Consider the following 22,855-nt stretch of genomic DNA (forward strand, 5'->3'; position numbering starts at 1 on the left):
CTATACTGAGGTCAAATTTGGAAAGTTAATTGTTGGATATTTTTACTGGTCACCTGATTTCACTGTGATGGTTTTATTATGACAGAAATTCTACAATTGGTTGTGCAGAAATACTCAGATCATGCAATATGAGTTGGAGGCAACTTCAACCTACTATGTACAGACTGGGACGGCTATAGATTCATTGCAGGACTTACAGAAAAATGGTCTAGTGAAGTTCTTTAGAACACATTTTCTGAAAACTGTGTTGAGGAGTTAGACAGCCGACACGCAATGGAAATATCTTGGACCTCATAGCTACAAACATGCCAGACCTAATCAACATCATCAGTATAGAGACAGGGAGTACTGACCACGATATCATAGTAACTTGAGTTACTGAAGTTAATAAATAGAGAAGGCTGGGAGAGTATTTCTGCTAGAAAGAGGAGATAGACAGTTGATAGTATTCCACTTAGACAATAAATTAACATCATTTAGTTCCAGTATGATGAATGTAGAGGAATTGTGGCTGATGTTTAAATGTATTGTAAATCGTGCTTTGGAGAGGTATGTGCAGAGTAAGTGGATTAAGGACAGAAAAGACCTGCCATGGTTTAGCAGCAAAATTTGAAAAATACTGAGAAGCAATGGCTGTTGTATTCTATGTTCAAAAGGTTTTGAAGGTCCTGGTTTTTTTCTGCACACTTCTAGTATCGCAGGCCCGATGTTGAATTGTTTCCTGAATGCACGCTACGTTCTGATAACTGAATGTCCATTCGAAAAGTAGGCTGCAGTGGCAAATGTGTGCTCCTCTCTTGTCTACAGCATGATCGTTACTAAACTAACCTTTAAAAAAAAAATCTCACTTTCGATTGCACTGAAACCCACTCAATGAGTAACAGCCGCTGCGTGCCGCACATTCGAAATAAGGAAGTTTCCGTGCCGCACTGTGTAAATTGTAGATGAGTTAATCTTCTCCGTAATTTTGATTGAGATTTTATCAGAAAATTATTACTACTACTATTCTGTTACTGATACTTTTGGGTGGAGTTTTTGTGTTTGTATCCTTAGCTTTACTCATAAAATGTTTGCTTTTGTAGCTTTCAATTGGTGTCTCTTCGACATGCCAGAGACTGTGTGTGTGTGTGTGTGTGTGTGTGTGTGTGTGTGTGTGTGTGTGTGTGTGTGTGTGTGATCTCAATGAAGCCTTGTTGAGCGAAGACTCACTTTGTGACAGTCGTTTTGTTGTGCGTATCAGTGGCTTGGCATCTCTATGTGGTGAGTAGCAACTATCCTTTTCATAATATTGTTACATTCCATCCTGGATGTTCCATTGTTCAATTCAGTATCTCAGGAATTTCCTTATATCATTCTCACTGTTCCCGTGTTCAAAGTGTGTGCAGTTAGCCAGTACAGTAAAACTTCAAAAACTAATTCTAAATTTTTTAAAATTATTAATTTTAAATTCAACCTGCATTTGGCTCAAGGGTCACAAGCACAATACCTTCCAGGAATTAATTGGGGCAAAATGCAGTAATACAGGATACTCATCCCAATGACTCACCCACTAATACCAAGGTCATGCGGGTTAAGAACTAAAATTAACATTAAACTGATTCCCTGAATTGAAATCACATTATTAATTATTCAGAATTCAGGCAGATCATTGTTTTTTCTTAACCAGATCAGTGTATGGATATAAATGGTGAGTATAATCAATCATTCCAGAAAATTTTATGTTGACTGGTATCTAAGAAATACACTTAAGTATCTAGTGATACAACTATTGCTCTCTTGACAAGGGTTGTGATTATTCACTGGTGTACACATAATGAAAAATCAACTACTCATAATCTTGATTGAAGTCTTTCACGTAGCATCTATCAGCTCCACATCATAGATGCATATAAATAATCAACACAGGTTGGAAAACAGTGACACATCTACACTTACCTAATTTCCATAGTGATACATTTGTCACATTAACTACCCTTCAGTCTAGTGGTCACATTTCTTTGTCCTTGTGGGGGTGAAGTCTTTTTTTTCTTTGTCCTTGTGGGGGTGAAGTCTTTTTTTTCTTTGTCCTTGTGGGGGTGAAGTCCCTTTTTTTTTCTTTGTCCTTGTGCGGGTGAAGTCCCTTTTTTTTTCTTTGTCCTTGTGGGGGTGAAGTCCCTTTTTTTTCCTTTGTCCTTGTGGGGGTGAAGTCCCTTTTTTTTCCTTTGTCCTTGTGGGGGTGAAGTCCCTTTTTTTTCCTTTGTCCTTGTGGGGGTGAAGTCTCTTTTTTTTCCTTTGTCCTTGTGGGGGTGAAGTCCCTTTTTTTTCCTTTGTCCTTGTGGGGGTGAAGTCCCTTTTTTTTCCTTTGTCCTTGTGGGGGTGAAGTCCCTTTTTTTTCCTTTGTCCTTGTGGGGGTGAAGTCCCTTTTTTTTCCTTTGTCCTTGTGGGGGTGAAGTCCCTTTTTTTTCCTTTGTCCTTGTGGGGGTGAAGTCCCTTTTTTTTCCTTTGTCCTTGTGGGGGTGAAGTCCCTTTTTTTTTCTTTGTCCTTGTGGGAGTGAAGTCCCTTTTTTTTCTTTGTCCTTGTGGGGGTGAAGTCCCTTTTTTTTCTTTGTCCTTGTGGGGGTGAAGTCCCTTTTTTTTCTTTGTCCTTGTGGGGGTGAAGTCCCTTTTTTTTTCTTTGTCCTTGTGGGGGTGAAGTCCCCTTTTTTTCCTTTGTCCTTGTGGGGGTGAAGTCCCCTTTTTTTCCTTTGTCCTTGTGGGGGTGAAGTCCCCTTTTTTTCCTTTGTCCTTGTGGGGGTGAAGTCCCCTTTTTTTCCTTTGTCCTTGTGGGGGTGAAGTCCCCTTTTTTTCCTTTGTCCTTGTGGGGGTGAAGTCCCCTTTTTTTCCTTTGTCCTTGTGGGGGTGAAGTCCCCTTTTTTTCCTTTGTCCTTGTGGGGGTGAAGTCCCCTTTTTTTCCTTTGTCCTTGTGGGGGTGAAGTCCCCTTTTTTTCCTTTGTCCTTGTGGGGGTGAAGTCCCCTTTTTTTCCTTTGTCCTTGTGGGGGTGAAGTCCCCTTTTTTTCCTTTGTCCTTGTGGGGGTGAAGTCCCCTTTTTTTCCTTTGTCCTTGTGGGGGTGAAGTCCCCTTTTTTTCCTTTGTCCTTGTGGGGGTGAAGTCCCCTTTTTTTCCTTTGTCCTTGTGGGGGTGAAGTCCCCTTTTTTTCCTTTGTCCTTGTGGGGGTGAAGTCCCCTTTTTTTCCTTTGTCCTTGTGGGGGTGAAGTCCCCTTTTTTTCCTTTGTCCTTGTGGGGGTGAAGTCCCCTTTTTTTCCTTTGTCCTTGTGGGGGTGAAGTCCCCTTTTTTTCCTTTGTCCTTGTGGGGGTGAAGTCCCCTTTTTTTCCTTTGTCCTTGTGGGGGTGAAGTCCCCTTTTTTTCCTTTGTCCTTGTGGGGGTGAAGTCCCCTTTTTTTCCTTTGTCCTTGTGGGGGTGAAGTCCCCTTTTTTTCCTTTGTCCTTGTGGGGGTGAAGTCCCCTTTTTTTCCTTTGTCCTTGTGGGGGTGAAGTCCCCTTTTTTTCCTTTGTCCTTGTGGGGGTGAAGTCCCCTTTTTTTCCTTTGTCCTTGTGGGGGTGAAGTCCCCTTTTTTTCCTTTGTCCTTGTGGGGGTGAAGTCCCCTTTTTTTCCTTTGTCCTTGTGGGGGTGAAGTCCCCTTTTTTTCCTTTGTCCTTGTGGGGGTGAAGTCCCCTTTTTTTCCTTTGTCCTTGTGGGGGTGAAGTCCCCTTTTTTTCCTTTGTCCTTGTGGGGGTGAAGTCCCCTTTTTTTCCTTTGTCCTTGTGGGGGTGAAGTCCCCTTTTTTTCCTTTGTCCTTGTGGGGGTGAAGTCCCCTTTTTTTCCTTTGTCCTTGTGGGGGTGAAGTCGACAGCAGATTTCCTTGCCCATGTCACTGACTTAGACCATGACAGTATTTACAGTGGAGTGCAACATAAAGATGCTATACGTATCCTCATATCACTCCTGGTTTTTCTTTAAAGACCTAAGCATATTGTTGAAGTAGGTTAAATAACTCAGCCTGTTATGTTTGTGAAAATGCATTTGATTCAGAGATGTTAAATTGGGTTTTTTCATGTAGAGACAGAATGTATGTTACTGGCAGCAGTTTTCCTGATGGTATTTTCCTTGGACATTGTTGACTCAATAAATTCACTGTGACTGGAATGCAGTCACTTGTAAGATGGAACTTGCCCAAAGAACACTTCGCTATTGCCTCTGTTCCGCATAAGGTCAAACCCCATAATGCAATACACAATCAGAATTGGATTGACTAGGAAGGTGTTTCCAATTGCTAAGTTTCCTAGCTTGACATTGAGATGTGTCTGCAGTCATACATTGAGTGATGGTCATTGTATGCTCCTATAATGTGACAGTTTGTTACTGGAATTGTCGGCAACTGGGCTCTGTCCGATGTTTATTTGAACAATGCTGTCTAAATGGCATTTACTGATATATCTAGAATTTTTCCAATTTCAGCATGTACTGGGATCATGAAATGGACAAATTATTAACTTTTCAAGGATTAGGATCTTGTGCTGACTCCTCTTACATCCATTTTATCATTATTGTACCTTAAGATTTTGATTTTTTGGTCACGCCCCTTGCTCTATCTGTTACCAACGCTCTGGTACAGTAGGTGGTCACATTTAGTTTACTGAATATTGAGGTACAGCACAATTGTCATATATCACCTCTTTAATTACTGGGGCTAGATTTCTCGAATCAGTGTTGTTCAACGGGCATGGTTGGCTACTCTGCCACTGATCGTACCTGCTCAGAATTCGATAGCTTGTGTTATACTGTATAGATTCCTAATGTTACTATTTCTCCATACTGTTCATTACCAGCAGTTGTTTGCACACTCGCTATGCAATGTGCTTGGTTTGGTTATTTTTGTTTTCCTGTAATTTCAAAGTCCATTGCACCCTTCCGTATTTGATATCCTGGTCCATCAGATTGACTGACATCCTGTGTTGCTAATGCTTCATCTTCATGCAAGAGATCAATCCTGTTTAGTTCCAGAAGGAAAACTTAGATTTGGTTGGATGCATGAACAAACTTCTCCCTGATTTCAGCTGGCAATTTGGCCTTTAATATGTGCAATACATACTCGTGAGAGAGAGATTTCTCCCAGTATGTGGCCTTGTTACCATATTTTTCGAATTACACTTCTGGCCATTAAAATCGCTACACAAATAAGAAATGCAGATGATAAACAGGTATTCATTGGACAAATATATTATACTAGAACTGACATGTGAGTACATTTTCACGCAATTTGGGTGCATAGATCCTGATACCACAGTTCATCAAGGGTAGTGACGGGCGTATTGTGACGAGCCAGTTGCTCGGCCACCATTGACCAGACGTTTTCAATTGGTTAGAGATCTGGAGAATGTGCTGGCCAGGGCAGCAGTTGTTCATGTTCTGTATCCAGAAAGGCCCGTACAGAACCTGCAACATGCAGTCTTGCATTATCCTGCTGAAATGTAGGGTTTCGCAGGGATCGAATGAAGGGTAGAGCCACGGGTCATAACACATCTGAAATGTAACGTCCACTGTTCAAAGTGCCGTCAATGCGAACAAGAGGTGACAGAGACGTGTAACCAGTGGCATCCCATACCATCACGCCGGGTGATACGCCAGTATGGCGATGGCGAAAACACGCTTCCAATGTGCATTCACCACGATGTCGCCAAACACGGATGCGACCATCATGATGCTGTAAACAGAACCTAGATTCATCCAAAAAATAACGTTTTGCTATTCGTGCACCCAGGTTTGTCATTGTGTACACCATCGCAGGCCATCCTGTCTGTGATGCAGCGTCAAGGGTAACCGCAACCATGATTTACGAGCTAATATTCCATGCTGCTGCAAACGTTGTCGAACTGTTCGTACAGATGGTTGTTGTCTTTCAAACGTCCCCATCTGTTGACACAGGGATCGAGACATGGCTGCACGGTCCGTTATAGCCATGAGGATAAGATGCCTGTCATCTCGACTGCTAGTGACAAAACGCCGTTGGGATCCAGCACGGCATTCCATATTACCCTCCTGAACCCACTGATTCCATATTCTGCTAATAATCATTGGATCTCGACCAACGCGAGCAGCAATGTCGCGATACGATAAACCGCAATCGCGATAGGCTACAATCCGACCTTTATCAAAGTCTGAAACGTGATGGTACGCATTTCTCCTTCTTACACGAGGCATCACAACGTTTCACCAGGCTATGCCGGTCAACTGCTGTTTGTGTATGAGAAATCGGTTCGAAACATTCCTCATGTCAGCACGTTGTAGGTGTCGCCACTGGCGCCAACCTTGTGTGAATGCTCCGTAAAGCTAATCATTTGCATATCACAGCATCTTCTTCCTGTCGGTTAAATTTTGTTTCTGTAGCATGTCAACTTTGTTGTGTAGCAATTTTAATGGCCAGTAGTGTATTTACACAGACTGTCTGAAATTGAACTGTGCAGGATTAAAGACCTCTTTCCTTAATCTTTCTTGAACTCTGCTGCAAAATACTGTTTCAAATTTTCGATATGTGGTACAAAACTCAGCAGCCTTAACAGACTATAGAGCTGCATCCATGTGACACCCTGCAGGTCTGGGGTTTAGAATTGGCCCGAGGTATTCCTGCCAGTCGTAAGAGGCAACTAAAAGGAGTTTCTCTCATTTCAGCCTTTATGTGATGGTTCCCTATAGGGTTTGACCTCCATTTTCCAAAATTTTCCTGAAGAGTAAGTTTTACATGGTGCATCGTGTCCATGTGCTGAGACTTCTCGCATCCTTCGTCGACGTGGATCTGCACTTCTGCTCATTCTCCAGCTGTTGGACGAGGTCACCCACCCTTCCATCAACTGTGCAGTATCGTTTTCTACGCTTACGATGATAATGAACTTGTTTGCTTGGTTGCACCTGATATCCAGCACGGTAGCCAGTCCATTGCGGTGGAGCCGCCATGTACACTGTTGGTTGTAGGCCCCTGGCCACACAGGGATCGCTCTGCTGATGCCTGCGCCATTAACTACCCACGTATGCCAAGGGGTAGATACCCATCTCCCTGGGGCATTGTGACCCCCGGCAATGGCCATCCTGCCAGGTGGCCTTTGCTGCGGCTAGGTGGCACCCGTTGCGAGGGCCCCTTTTCGAAGTGGGTGACATCAGGGCGGATGACACGTGATGAAGCGTAGTACATCCTCTCTTGCTGGTGGTCAAACAACAGCAGTCTCTAAGCATTCACAGGCTCAATTCATCTCACAGAAGTAAGACCTCAAATGTCATACTAAGGATGGCAGCAGCTCTTATTCACCCCGGTACCTTGTACATTCGAGAGCTGATGGGGAATCTTTAATGACGAGAAGCCTCGGTTTTTTGTTGAGCATTTAGAGGACAAGTTTGGGGAGGTGGAGGGCTTGTCCAAAATGAGAACTGGGTCAGTCTTGATCAAAACAGCATCCTCTGCCCAGTCACAGGCATTACTTGACTGTGACAAGCTGGGAAATGGTTTTGTAACCATCACACCCCATAAGAGCTTAAATATGGTACAGAGTAGCCGTAAGGACTCCGTTAACCCCACTGCTCTCCGCTGCCACTTCCTCTCGATTCTTGGCATATACCAGGTCCATGAAGTGGTTTACATCGACAGCTCAATGGTTGATGATCACGTTGGCTTCGTGTATGTCCATGGAGGACATGTTGAACAGCATTCCTGCCTCGATGGCTGCAGTGTTTTCATTGCCGAGCTGGTGTCTATATCTCTTGCTATTGAGCACATCTGTTCATGCCCAGGGAAGTCATTTCTGCTGTGTGCTGACTCCTTGAGCAGCCTACAAGTTATCGACCAGTGCTACCCTTGTCATCTTTGGTAGCGACCATCTGGGAGTCCATCTATGCCCTGGAACGGTCCAGTCGTTCAGTGGGGTTTGTTAGGATCCCAGGTCACGTCGGAATCCCAGGCAACAAACTTACTGACGGACTGGCCAAACAGGCTATGCAGAAACCACTTTTGGAGATCGGCTTCTCTGCAACTGAAGTTTGTTCAGTACTATGCTGCAAGGTTATGCGTCTTTGGGAGATGGACTGGCGTAACAGTATGCACAACAAACTGTGTGCCATTAAGGAGACTACGAATGTGTGGAAGACCTCCATGTGGGCGTCTCGTAGGGACTCTGTGGTTCTCTGTTGGCTCCACATTGGCCACGCTTGGGTGACACACGACTACCTTCTGCGCCGCACTGACCCACCTCAGTGTTGGTGAAGCGTCCAGCTGACTGTGGGTTTTATCATTCTATATAAGTTTTCACACATGTCCCTTGTCCCTTGTGTCCTCCACCCTAGTGCCTTTAGGCTGGATGTTTTGGTGTGTCGCAGAGTGGCTGGCTTTTCCTTTTTATTCTCGTGGTCGGCCAGCCACGGTCATCTGCTCTTGTTTTTAGCCCTTGTACCTGTTTCTTGCTTATCTCTGTGGTTTTCTTTTCTTGTTTTGTCCATATTAGTGTGGGCTGTCCTGTCGTTCTTCTGGTTCTGCAATTCTCCTGTACTTGTACTGTACGTCTCCTTTCTTTTCTTCTTTCCTTTGTGTAATTATTTTACCGGGAACAAGGGACTGATGACCTCGCAGTTTGATCCCTTCTCCCTCTCCTTTAAACCAACCATTCATATCAATAAGTAGTGTGTCTTTAAAGGCTCATACAGGGTGTCCAGAAAAGGACTCCCTGATTTCAAAATTAAATATCTCGAAAACAAAGACCGATAGAGGAATGCAGTAAACGGTATGTTTATTGTGAAAGCTGTAAGAAGTTTATACAGCAGTTTGAAATAATAGCTGCTAACAGATGGTGCTGTAATCGTCATATGTAATGCCTAGTATAAATAGTGATCTGAAGCCCAGAGCGATCGGTTCCACTATTGAAACGTGAAAGGAGGTTAGCGTACTGAAGGAAGAGATTAAAACTATGTACTCCATTGAACAACGTGTTTTTCTGGTGCTAGAGTACCACAGGTTAGAAGAGAGTCCTACGGCAACAAGGCGAAGTTTTCAAGCACGGTTTAAAGTTCAAAAAGTACCCAATGCGAAAACCATTCGTACGCTCATCGCAAGATATCAACGAACAGGCAGCGTAACTGCTGATCTAGTGTGGCATGTTGGCTGCAAGCAAACTGCAGTTACGCCTGAAAATATCGCCACAGTTTCTGGAATTATTCAGTGAAATCCAATGTCATCCGTCCGTAGAATTGCATCTGAGACTGGTTTGAAGCATTCCAGCACGCAGAAAATACTGAGAAAGAGCCTACACATGTTTCCATTCAAAATTCAAACGCACCAGGCCAACCCGTACGAGTTGTGCAACAAAGGGTTGCCTTTGCTAATCAGATGCTCACAATGATTGATAGTGAAGGATTTGATGTTGGCTGCATCTGGTTTACAGATGAAGCACACTTCCACCTGAATGTGAATGGATACGTGAATAAGCAGAACTACTATTTTGGGGTTCCGAAAAGCCATATTGGTGTAAAGCGAAACCCCTGTATTCTCCTAAAGTTACTGTGTGGGCTGCAGTATGCAGCAGAGGCATTATTGGCCCTTTTTTCATTCGAGAAACAGTCACTGGTGCACGTTACGTTGCAATTTTGGAACAATTTGTTGCCACACAGCAAGCGTTAGAGGATCGACCAGGTACTGAATGGTTTATGCAAGATGGAGCCCGACCACATCGGACCGAACAAGTGTTTTGCTTTCTTGAGGAATACTTCGGGAATTGAGTCATTGCTTTGGAATATCCCAAATTTACTGGTGCAGGCATGGATTGGCCTCCATATTCGCCGGATTTGACTCCCTGTGACATTTTTTTGTGGGGCACAGTGAAAGAAATGGTCTACCCGAAGCACCCCGCCACACTGGGTGAGCTTGAATCGGCGATCTCTCTGGCATGTGAATCCATTTCGGTTGAGACACTACGAAATGTGATGGCGAATTTCATTCTTAGTTTGCGCCAGCTCTGTAGTGCCAATGGTGAACATTTTGAAAACATTGTGATGTGATTGTTTGCAAAGATTATTTTCATACAATTATTTCACTTATGTATGCTGATACGAGCATACAGTGCCATCTGTTAGCAGCTTTTGTAACTATTATTTCAAACTGCTGTATAAACTGCTTACGGCTTTCACAATAAACATACCGTTTACTGCATTCCTCTATCGATCTTTGTTTTCGAGATATTTAATTTTAAAATCAGGGAGCCCTTTTCTGGACACCCTGTATGAATAAGACTGTGTGAATGCTGCTTTTATCTGGGTTAATGACTTTCAGTAGCCTGTTCAGTCAGTTTCTCTTCTATGATCATCTTGTAGTGTAATCCACCATCAGCCCCACATACTAAGCATATGAAGTTACGGGTTCGTATCAAGATCTGCCTGGCGACACTACAGACTTCAGAGCCTGTGCAGGTATCCATTCAGATTTAGGGATACCTGTCTGGTAAACACAGAGTGCTTCCTTGCTGTCAGCTAGTTCCTTGTTTACAGATTTTACTTGGTTGTTAAATGTAGCTCACCACTGTGCAAAATCTTCCCAGAGTTGGGTTTTAATCTCATAAAATCCATTTTCTAGGTTTCCACTAATCTAGTGTCAGTGCAAGCCTGAAATGATTCTTTTGTAACGCAGATTGATCATTTTGTCGTGTTCCAGAGAGATATTCGCAATTTGGACTGCCAATTCTTTATCTTTTCCGGAAAAGGTTTCATGGCACTGGTGAATTTGTGATTAAGTGTGAAACGGCATCCAGCAAGTCCTGATGTGTTGTCTTTAACTCAGCTAATCTGATTAGCTAAGTTGGCATGAAATTCAGAGATATTATTGCATAACACAGAGTGAGATTCTAAAATTTTGCCCCCCCAGTTTAAGAGACTCGCATATCTCGTGTATGGCAGTTTGAGCATTGGTTGAATCATTTTTAGTCTGCAAGTTTTTTCCTGTTTTTCAGACATTACCTCCTGTTTCTTCAATACCAGTTCAGCCTCTGTGGAATAATTCAGGTAGCAGAGCTGTAAGAGGTTGGTCCATAGTGGCTGGTTCAGTATCCTCCATGACTGTCTGAACATTACCATGTCCTAGAGTTTCCTTTTTAAGCTTTTTATACGTCGTTACCATACCAAGTTAAACTCAATGAAAAATTAAAATTTCCTTTATTGGACAGCAACAATAACATTCAAATACACTGAAAAGGGCTAAATATTGCAACAATTAGATTCCCTCTGAATAACTGAATGAGAAACTATGTAACAGTGCTTCCTCGCACAATTCTTGTTCTGTAATTGATACCAACTACTATTATGCTATAAGAATGGAAGAATGCCAATTTGTACTATATTCTGAACAATTTATCTATCCTTGGTACAAGCAAACTGAGAGGGAATGACTAAAATGAATTCTCCATGCTTATAATTTTCAGCAATGTAGCTATCCAGTTTTCTGTCCACTGCTGTCTTGTAATTGCCCTTGTCTATGTCCACCAATAATACAAGAGCAATGAAATAAACATTTTATAGATTCATTAGTTACATCAGTGTTGCAACTATAATTTTACAGTCATTCAATAATTTTGTGGGTTTAATTGACTTTGTTCTTAATGTCTGACTTCATGGCTGATAAGGCTGTGCTGTGTGTAAGGCACGCCAATTTTGCAGTTTATGTTGGTCTAATTTGTTGAAACTAGTCAGAAATATTCTTCATCGAAGGCAGGTTTGGTAGCCTCCCACAAATTGCTAATATGCCATGCCAAGACTTGGTAACAAGAGGGGAAATTATTCTCTGTTATAAATTAAATTGGCATTTTAGTTTTGCGCAAAAGCTCGCTATGTGCCAACACTAATAAGTCTGGTGTTTGGAACTTACACTGAAGCATGAAATACTAAAACAGCATCCTCCTGTTTCCAATACCCAGGGACACAATTATTAAAGCCTTACTGTATTCAGTCTCTTGTAGTTCTTACTAAAAATTAGATCCATTGCTGATCTTCATCATTTAAACACACACAGTTCCTGCCTGACGACCTCCTCTTGTCTGTACACTGTTTCCCAGGATCTTCACAAACTAGTCGACATGACAGAACAAATTAACTCCATTACAGTTTTGGCAATTTCCTGCAACTCTTCTTCCTTACTCTAATCTTAAGGTATTGTTTCTTTCTGCACTGTTCTCATGACCTAATGAAACCACTGTACTTCTAAATGACAGCTGCTTTCACCCTCTCCACATTCCCAGTACAGCTACCTTTCCTCCTGTTACATTATCACTTCCTTTATCTTTGTCCAGATTAGGTGCATCTCAGCATCTACATCCACAGGCTCCTCATTTTCCTCCTCCATATTTCCATTGGTGGTTTAGTAACTTCAGAATATTCTTTCAACATCTGCATGATTTCCTAAACATACTAAACTTCCTTTCTTACATTATTTTTATCCTGACATTTTTTCCTCATGTCTCTTTTCTTAGCCATAACCATTCCACAGAGGATCTTGATACTCTTTTAACTATTCTCTTCTGTTATTTTTGTCGACTATTCCATCCATTCCTCTTCTTCCTGACTATGTCTCCCCTTTCTTCTTCTTCTTCTTCTCTCTCTCTCTCTCTCTCTCTCTCTCTCTCTCTCTCTCCTCCTGCCCCCTCCTCCCTCAGTATTCTCTTGAAACCCTATACAGAATGTTTTTCTTTTCTTTGCAGCTCTCTCTCTCTCTCTCTCTCTCCCTTTCTCTTATCATCCACAAGGGTGTTGGTTTCAACTTTCCTTGCCACAGGTTCTTCCATAATTTTTTTCTGCTACTTCCACCATCAGTGTTTTGAAACTTCCTGATTTCTCTTCTGACTTCATTTCATCCATCGATATGCTACTCATTACTTTTTTAAAATTCTTCTTTGTGTTTCTTTTCTTTCAACTTTCACATTATCTGTGTTTCTTGTCTTTTATCCCCCATTTCCTTTTCAATCTCTGTCGCTGATTAAATCTCTCTCGCTGTTCTTTTTGTATACTGGTCACATATTATGTAGCCTACCACAGATTGTCGACAAATCATGGCTCTACCATGTTACCTTATGACCAGGTGTTGCCTACCGCTAGTCCATTCCTTTTACAGAAGTCATTACAATTGTCTTGTCCACTATCCATTTAGTGCGCTCATTATTGTGCTCTTCTGTCATGTTACATGTCTCCACATTTCCTCTTTAGGAGAACATCCAACTTCTGGTGTATATACTCCCAGAATTTCCAAACAATCTCCTTCACTATCACTCTGACCATTTTCCTGTCACTTACTCCCTTCACCACCTCTTTAAACCCTCATCTGTGGATCTCTACCAGAAATTGGGCAAACCTGTGACTATTTGTGCGACTTTCCTTTAGATGTATTAAATATCCACGAACAATATTCTAAAATGTAGTCTTTAAAAGTATACATAAGCAATCTTGTCTCTGTAGACATATAGCATTTCCATAGTATTCTACCAAAAATCCAAAGTCTGGCGTTCGCAACAATATTCTGAAGAGAATAGATTGCTACTCGCCATATAGAGGAAATGTTGAGTCACAGACAGGCATAACGAAAAGGCTGCTAAACATCTAAGCTTTAAGCAAAAAGGCCTTGTCCTGAATTAGAAAACACGCATGCAGGAGCCTGCGACCGCTTTCTCTAGGTGCTGAAGCCAGATGAAATATCAGAGAAAGCTATTTTTGAAACCCATGCTGGTTGGTGTGGATGGGAGGTCATTCTGTTAAAAGGTACCTCATTGTGTTTTAACTAAGAGCATCTACTAGAACTGATGGACGTAAATGGTATTGGGCAGTAATTGCTACCTGAAGATGGGTGTGACCTGTATTTTGTTTGTCACTGAACATAGTTTTGTATTTGTGCAGTCTATTGTAGTTTGTTAAAATGGGACCTTACTCTGCTCAGTATTCTGTATAGACATAGGCTGGCATTCCTGCGGCCTTGCTTAATCTTCATGATTTCAGTTATTTCTCAACACTACTGACACTAATATTTGTGTTAGTCATCCTTGCAGTGGTGCCAGAATTAAACTGGAGTTGTATTTCTGCATCTTCCTTTGCAGAGCTACATTTGTAAACTGAATTATGGGTTTCTGCTGTTGCTTTGCTAGCCTCAGTTTCAGTTCCTGTGCTAACACGAGTGGCTGTACACTAACTTAAGTGCCACTGGCAACCTAAAAATGTATGACTAATTTCCTTAATATTTATGAGAGATCTTTTGATAAGATTCCACTAGGTGCTCATTGAAGGTTTCACGTTCTCCCCTTTTGACAGCCATATATGTTTGTTGTATCTCTATATCTGTAGACCACAATACTTTCACACCTAGTTATGCAGTAGCCTCTCTCCCGAAGTTTCTTTACAGAGACCGTGTGCTATAGTGTGTCCCTCATATGATGAGCCATTCTTCTGTGTACACATCTACCTAGTGCATGTTAAACTAGTCTTATTGCACTACATGCTCCTACACTGAAGTAAATGTTTCAAGCTTCCCTCTGAGATGTGATATGCCACTTTAACTTTCTGGACATGTAAATCGATCTCCTTGTTATAGTTGCTCTGTTTACTTCAAAAAGCATTGTTGCTACAGTTGTCATTGATACCAGTTTCAATGTGGACAGTCCTCAAGAGTCAGGTCTGTATGTTGCTATCAAGACAAAAGTTTTGGAAGTACTCATGATGAATGTATTAAATCAAAATAATTTTCAGGGAAAGCATGTAGTGTTTCAATGGATGTCGTCGCTATGCGCACCACTAACAACTGTAATTATCTCAGTCAAGTCTTAGATTATTTAAATCTCCTCCACTGATGACAGAATGGTCTCACTGCTGTCAATTTTGGGTTTTAGCCATCTTTCTGCACATTTAGATTTTAATGGTTTCATGTGTGGGACATTTTCTTTTGATCTGTCACTAATACTTTGGGACATTTTGCAGCTCTCATTGCCTGGATTGGGTGAGGAGTCAATTAAGCTAGAAAAGATTTGTGTGAACCCCCGCACATTTAGGGGGACCCTACAGTTCATAACCTAATGGTGAGAGTCCAGGAAGTCACAGCTTAGCTTGTTGCAGAATCATCGATGTCACTGGTCCAAGCCTTCTACTTGGCTAAGGAAGGGATCACAAATCCGTCGTGGGGACATTGCTGCAGCTTGTGAGCGCCATTGAAACTGCACCAGTGAGGCTGCTCTTCTCTGCCAGTGATGGGAATGGATGAAGTATGACGTTGGAGTGCAGATGATTTGAATTGTTCGTTACACTGTGCCATAATCTGCAGTTGATTGCACCCTGTGTTCTCTGTGATAGCCAGAACACCTTCAACATGTTGAATGAGGCCATCAGGCATACACAGTCCATGAGGTAGACCTTTTGAATTCCCGGTCATTAATAAACCCCTACTATTTTGCAATTGCTCCTGTCACATTGGAACAATTCATCGTAATTTCTTTCCAAAAACTGTAGTGAAAACACGTTTCGAAGTCAGTAAATTTTTTCTGGATTTGAGACTGCATTGTCAAAATGTAAAACTACCGATGTTTCGGTCACTGTTGCAGGTGACCTCCTTCAGGGTGTTTTTCTTTATTGCTGAATGAGAGAACTTTTTTCCTTATATACCTGCAGACATGGCTGTTATCTAATTTTGGTAGGCTGTTATGAACGACTGGAAGGGATGTTAGAAGTTCCTTATTGGTGTTATTATTATTTCTTTTCATTGGTGGAAACCTGACATTTTGATTGGTGTTTGTATTACTGCTTGTGATTAGTGGAAATTGGCAAATGGAAAACCAGGCAGCAGTTGTGACGTGGCATTGTTTTCCTGCTCTCTAGTTCCGGCTGAGGTGCGCCAGCACTCTTATATACCTGTGCTCGCTGCAGTCTCCCGTGTGCCTCTGTGTGTTGCTTCATGTGAGCTGTTGTCTAGTAAAGCTGTTATTGCTGGCAGCCAAGACGTTGGAAGTCTGTACCCGTATTCTCTCTTCATGTTAGTGGATCACTTTCCTATTCTCTATTGGCACTCTAATTTTTCTCCTGAAAGTAAGAGGCTGTTATGCCAGTACCTGAGCTTCAACTAAACAGATGTGTTTCACGCACTCATCCTGGTGTCCTGCCACCACTGACTTGGTGTGTTATCGTAGTCAGATATATCTGTAGTGTTCAGGTATCTGTGTGGTGATAAGTTACCCTCTCTCACCTACATACACTGATCCACATTTGCACCTAATTTTGTAAAACTCCAGCAGCATGTAGTTCGTAAACTAAATCTTTTGTTGTGTGAAGAACATCTTGTATTCTGTTGCTGTTTTGGAAAATTGGCTTGATGCCTGCTATACATGCATCCTATCATCACCACACTATGCAGAAGAAATTAGACATGCAAACTTTAACAAAGAGGGCTCACAGGATCAGCAATGAAGAACATCCAAAGGGTGGACTAGAAAATGTAAAGTCCATTTTTGGTGCCAATGGTTACGGGATGAAACTATGGCGACAATGGAGGCAATAGAGGAGAGCAGGAGAAGGTACCAAACATCTCTCTATTACCATATGTTCAAAGGTGTCACTGAATGGGTGGGCAAAATTCTCCACAGAACAGGCATCAAGCTCATTTCAGAGGCAGCAACAGAATTAAAGATGTTCTTCGCACAACAAAAGATGCAGTTGACAAACTGCATGCTGCTGGAGTTCACAAAACCAGGTGCGGATGTGGATTAGTGTATGTAGGTGAAACGAGGCGACCCATCAGCACACAGATATCTGAACACACAAGATATATCCGAGTAAGACAACACACCCAAGTCAGTGGTGGCAGAACATCAGGATGAGTATGGTAAACAAATTGATTTTGATGAAGTTGGCATACTGGAGAAACAGCCTCTTATTTTCAGGAGGAAGATTAGAGGGGCAATAGAAATAGCCAAGCAACCTGCCAACATGAACAGAGAAGATGGGTACAGACGTCTTGGCTGCCAGCAGTAACAGAATTGCGGGACTACAGCTCACATGAAGCAATACACACAAGTGTGCAGGAGACCGCAAGGGTCGCAGGTACATAGAGTACTGGTGCACCTCAACCAGTGCTAGAAAGCACGAAAACCACCCCACATCATAACTGCTGCCTGGTTTTCCATTTGCCAATTTCCACCTATCATAAGTAGTAACGCAAACACCAATCAAAATGTCGGGTTTCCACCAATGGAAAGAAATAATAAGAACATGAATAAAGAACTTCTAACATCCCTCCCCTTCATCATTAACAGCCTATCAGAATTAGATAGCAGCCACCTTGCAGGTATATAAGGAAAAAGTTTTCTCATTCAGCAGTAAACAAAAACAACCTGAAGGTCATTTGCAAAAGTGACCAAAACGTCGGTAGTTTCACGTATTGACAATGTAGTCACAAACCCAGAAAAATTTTTTTGACTGTGACAATGGCCACGGAAGCCTATGTTTGTGTGTTTCAAAGTGTCCATTGGTGTTTAGTCTGAAAGGATTTTTAGTTTAGTCTGCAGTTACTCTGTAATTGCTAATTAACAGTACATCACAATGGAATAATGAAATTGAATCGGGTTAGACTTGTTGAAGTTCACAGAAAGGGAACTGACAGTAAACCCCTTGAGAATTTCGAAAAGTATCAAATGCATTCTTGAATATCATCCTTACCAGTCAAAAGTGCAAATGTCATCAACAAATATTGCTCATTTATGCTCACTGATTACTGCTATAGGCAGGCTGTTAGCTTGATTCTGAATTAAAAATGGACTTGGGGAAGAAACCTGAGGAACTAGTCACTTACATAACAAATTTGCCCATCTGCAGTCCATTGTTTACAAAATTACTTCCTCTTTGAAGTTAGATTTCAGTAGGTTACATATTGAGCAACTGACATAGTGCCGAGCTTTCTTCAATAAAACATTTTGATCAACACAATCATAGGCTTTAGTCAGATCACTGACAAATAGTTGTTTAGGAATGTGCAAGATGTTATTTACAAATATGGAAAGATCGTTTGAGTTGACACATTTTTAAAAGCAAAATGGTTTTCTGTAAATGTTCCCATGTGGTAAAGATATTTGACTATCTTTGCAGGGAATAATTGTAAAGTACTTGCGAAAATGAGACTACATGAAATTGGTCTCTCTCTGTGGGAAATGTTTCCAAAGAGCTATTCAACCATAAATAAAAACGTTAATTGTCACAAATCTGAGTGCTTATTCTGAGGATTCATCTTGTAGTATTTATATTGAGATACATTTACAAGTAGCTTAAATGGAAAATTTACAATAAAGGTGTGGAATAAAATCTGTACTAAAGAGAACATTGGAGGTTAAGAGACCAATTAGTCAAGAGATTTTAATTTCATACTCCATTGTCATAAGAAAAAATAAGTAGTGTGCTTTACGCGAGAACAAAGCAATGTAAAATAATACTGTGAAACTTCATAGCATACTAATCATTTTGTCTCAATGTCATAAAGTAAAAAATAAATTTTTGAACATTTGTTTTCAGACCGCTGAATCGGTAAAAAAGGCTCGAAGCATGTTGGAGTACAGTGAAGAATCTATTCAAGTTCCTCGAGTGTTGGTGGGGAAAGTCATTGGAAAGAATGGCAGGATCATTCAGGAAATTGTGGACAAAAGTGGTGTGGTAAGTTTGTTATTAACCATTTAAACACAAGTCATAACATGCCACAAGAAAAGTGAATTTTTTAACATTGAATACCGAACTTGATTATATCAAAATGTATTCTTTAAATCTTTGATCATTCACAGCAAATAAATGAAAAGATAGATCGGCCTTTAGAGTTCTATAATTCATCGGGTAGAAAATAATTGTCCAGTAAGTTTTTTTTGTATTAGCAAGCCGCCAATTTTTTAAAGAATGAAACTCACATGTGTAAAAAAAAAACTTCAAACATCTGATTACTTCACAAATGGGTTAATGTGTTAAATATTTGACATTAAGCATGTGAGTGAACAGTAGCTCAGAAAAGATGGGAAATTATGTTTAAACTTTATTAGAAGTCACTAAATGCTCTCATAATAAAACACTGGATGAATATAGTCTGTGTAATTTTGCACTCCCATTTTAAACAAAAACAGTATATTCGTACATGTCGATGTTTGATGTCATCTCGTGGACTATTTCTCTTACGTTGATTGTTTTGCAGGTACATTCAGAGATACATATAGATACTGTCTGCAAAGGGTACTGCAAATAGTTAGTAGTAAGAAAGTTATAAATTAAAACGTGATGCTGAAGTTTCACTGTGTGGACAAGGAAAATGTAGTAAGCGATAAACTGTGTGTACTCATTCCAATTACGAGGACTTGGATGAGGCATATTTGCAAGGTTGGTTTGACTACACTTCAGAAATTTCTCTGGGAAGCTCATACACTCCCTCCACACAGTCCTGCTCTCTCCCTATGCAATTCTGAAGGAAGGCACTTGTGGCCATTTATTTAGACACCTGGGTACAATCATGGTTATGTAGGCAGCTGCAAACATTTTGCCGTGAAGGCACTGACCACCTTATCTCAAACTAAGTGTGTTAACAGTTATGGTGATTACCTTTGAAATAATCAGCAGTTTACTTGCTTGCCTTCCATCTGTCTCAATTACATTTGACTTTTCCTTATAACAAGTATGGTGCATTTATAACCAAACAGCATAAACTGTCAGACCCAAGATCAACAACAAACTCTCAGAAATAGGTGAGGCTGCTGCCGGAGCTGATCACGAATGACCAGTAAACACTCCCAAGCTGAACTGCTTTATATTTCCCCTAAACAACAAATTGGGAATAGTTCAGAATTCCCTTAGATTTTATGTATTTCCGATGTAAAATAAATTTCCTTAGAATGATAAAAAGTGAAGGTTAGGTTTTCATATCCCCAGAAGTGATTGTGGGATAAACCTTTAACTTTTCACACAATAACTTGTTAATACGAGGCCTTTGAATATAAAATTTCAGGCTGCTCCTGCTTTCCAGTAGTTTACAGATCAAGTGCAAAGTTGACCATTTTTGTGCATGGCCAAAAATTGGTATTTTTAGCCCACTTTTACAAAAAGTTTCCTGTGAACTCTTACACCATTTTCATTTTAAGGACCCTGTTCTAGACCACCTAAAAAAAAACTAGTTATGGTTTTGCAATATGAGCACATAAGAGCTTAAAAAGCAATGACAGGGTGGAGTTGCATTAAAAATATGCCCGTATTCCATCGGTACTCAAATCTGACATTTTATTATCTTCTAAGATTGTTTAGTACACTCTGGGGATGGCAGTATTATAAATCCTGATTGCTAGAAAGTGAGATTGAGTCAGAAGAAACGAAAACATAAAAAAGGGGGTGTCTCTTGTTGAAAGTCATCATGATGTATTTCAGCCTGTTTTTCCGCTAAAGGTAGTACAGAATCATACAGGTTATAAGCTTGATGTTCAACTGTGTGATACCAAGGCACTGGAGATTATGGTAGTAAAATCTTTGTGTAACAGCTGCAACACACTCGCTTGGTTTGTGGTTTATGTGGAACATAAAGGTGCTGATTTAAATTATATAAATGTGTTGTTGTGGTCCATGGTGGTTCAACCACTAATGGTTTCTTTTAAAGTGAGAAAACCAGCATCCCCATTGCCAGAGGGGCCACACTCAATAGCTGTGCTATAGTAGCCACAGGTGTGTTATTTTACTACAGATTACCAGGCCTGTTCATACACTCTATAAGTGCCAGAGGCCAAAGTTAGAAAAATATCTTTCTCAGTATCATAAGCATATGTTTACTTGAAGCTACTTGCATTTTTTACGTGTTTCATTAATATGCTTTTCAATGCCACGAGGAAAACTACATTGCTGGCCAGATGACGTTACTGACGACGGTGGAATAATTGCAGTATTGTGCTGTTCTGAAACCCAGCTCTTCCCACTCCTTGATGGCCTGAAAAATGAATTTACTGGGCCATGGTGGGTGTGTAAAGCTTATTAAAGCATCCTTCTGCTCAATGGAAGTATCAGATATTTCCAGCCAACTAGTCTTTTTCATAATTGCTGCAGCATATTGTCCTAGCTGGAGGTCCACCATAAATATATCTCTTTCAATCTGCCTCTAATTTTGTCCATAAAAGATGGTGCATAATCTGAAGCTCTACTGGTTTGAATTAGTGTTTCATCAGTTTTCTCCAGTTCCTGCTAGTGTATGCCAATGTTTAAACCACTCTTCTCGTAAAGCTTTCTTTTGTTCAATTTCTTATTTGCTGATGAAATCAAATTTAATGCCATTAATGCTTGGTGCAAAAGTGAAACAGAGCTACATGTGTAAGAATCTGCTTATTAGTTAGTCATTGTGATCTTGCTGTGTCTACTACTTGCTTTGTTGCATCTCCAATCCCATCACAAGGTGATTTTCCATGACTTGTAGCAAAAAATTCCATTTTGTTCTCATTCTAAAGTGTATTTTATTACAGGACAAATATAGAAGTTTTGAAACTTTTGTATTGGGCACTGGAGGCATCACTGAAGTCATAGATGTAGGGATATCAGAGAAAAACTGTGCTAAATTTTTAAGGAGCTCTTGATAAAATGTGCACATTAGTTACATCAGGTCCCAGACAATCACTGACAATGCCAAATTCAATGGATTCTACATTCTGGTTTTGGTGAAAACAAATGCCAAGTAGGTGGAGTGTTTCTTGACTACACTGATGGGAAAAAATTGCAACACCAAAAAGTAATTAATGTAGGTAATGAAATTTCATTTGTCTAACTAAAATTCAAAGATGGAAAATGCAGAAGGGGATGTAACATTATGAGAAGGATAGCTGTTACTCATCATATAGCAGAGACCGTGAGTCGCAGATAGGCACAACAAAAAGATTGTCAGAAAATGAGTGTTTAGCCATTAAGACCTTTGTCGGAGATAGTGAGCGTGCGCCACAGTCTCTGCCTGCTGAGGCCACACCGTGAGCAGCAGTGCATGATGGGAGATGCAACCTAGTCGTGGACGTTTGGAAGAGGCTGTGTCAGGGAGGGATAGCAGATTAGGGGTGGGAGTCAGTAAGGTGTTGCTTGGGGGGGGGGGGGGGAGCATACAGGGACAAGGTGGAAGAGGATAGGGCAGTTTGGTGCAGTCAGGAGGTTAGACGGGAGGCAGGGGAGGGTTAGTGGAAAAGGAGGGTGGTAAAGAGACTGTGGGTGCATTGGTGGAATAGAGGACTGTGTAGTGCTGGAATGAGAACAGGGAAGGGACCAGAGGGTACAGACAAAGACTAACGAAGGTTGAGATCAGGAAGATTACAGGAACGTAGAATACATTGCAGGGAGAGTTCCCATCTGTGCAGTTCTGAAAATCTGGTGTTGGTGGGAAGCATACAGATGGCACAGGCTGTGAAGTAGTCGTATAAATGCAGAACATAGTGTTGGAGGGCATGCTCAGCAGTGGGGTGGTCCAACTGTTTCTTAGCCGCAGTGACCGCCCCTGGTAGCTGAGTGGTCAGCATGATGGAATGTCATACCTAATGGCCCAAGTATGATCCCCGGCTGGGTCGGAGATTTTCTCCGCTCAGGCACTGGGTGTTGTGTTGTTTGTATCATCATTTCATCCCCATCAACATGTAAGTCACCGAAGTGGCATCAGCTCGAAAGACTTGCACCTGATGGGAGGCCCTAGCCACACGGTATTTCCATTTTAGCCACAGTTGGTCGGTGGCCATTCATGTGGACACTCATCTTGTTGGTTGTCACATCCACATAAAATGGAGCACAGTGGTTGCAACTTAGCTAGTACTTCACTTGACCGTTGCCAGAAA

The 22,855-nt window shown here is 41.2% G+C and overlaps 1 protein-coding gene across 1 annotated transcript in view; it reads left to right on the forward strand.

The window, feature by feature from the left end:
- The window catches only part of LOC126187899 (synaptic functional regulator FMR1), a 232,578-nt gene that overhangs the window by 76,498 nt on the left and 133,225 nt on the right, over positions 1–22,855 (forward strand). Inside the window, 1 exon segment of the mRNA XM_049929253.1 lies at positions 18,561–18,698. Within this exon segment, the coding sequence (XP_049785210.1) occupies positions 18,561–18,698 (138 nt within the window).

The sequence above is a fragment of the Schistocerca cancellata genome, chromosome 1, assembly GCF_023864275.1.
Source record: "Schistocerca cancellata isolate TAMUIC-IGC-003103 chromosome 1, iqSchCanc2.1, whole genome shotgun sequence".
NCBI lineage: Eukaryota > Metazoa > Arthropoda > Insecta > Orthoptera > Acrididae > Schistocerca > Schistocerca cancellata.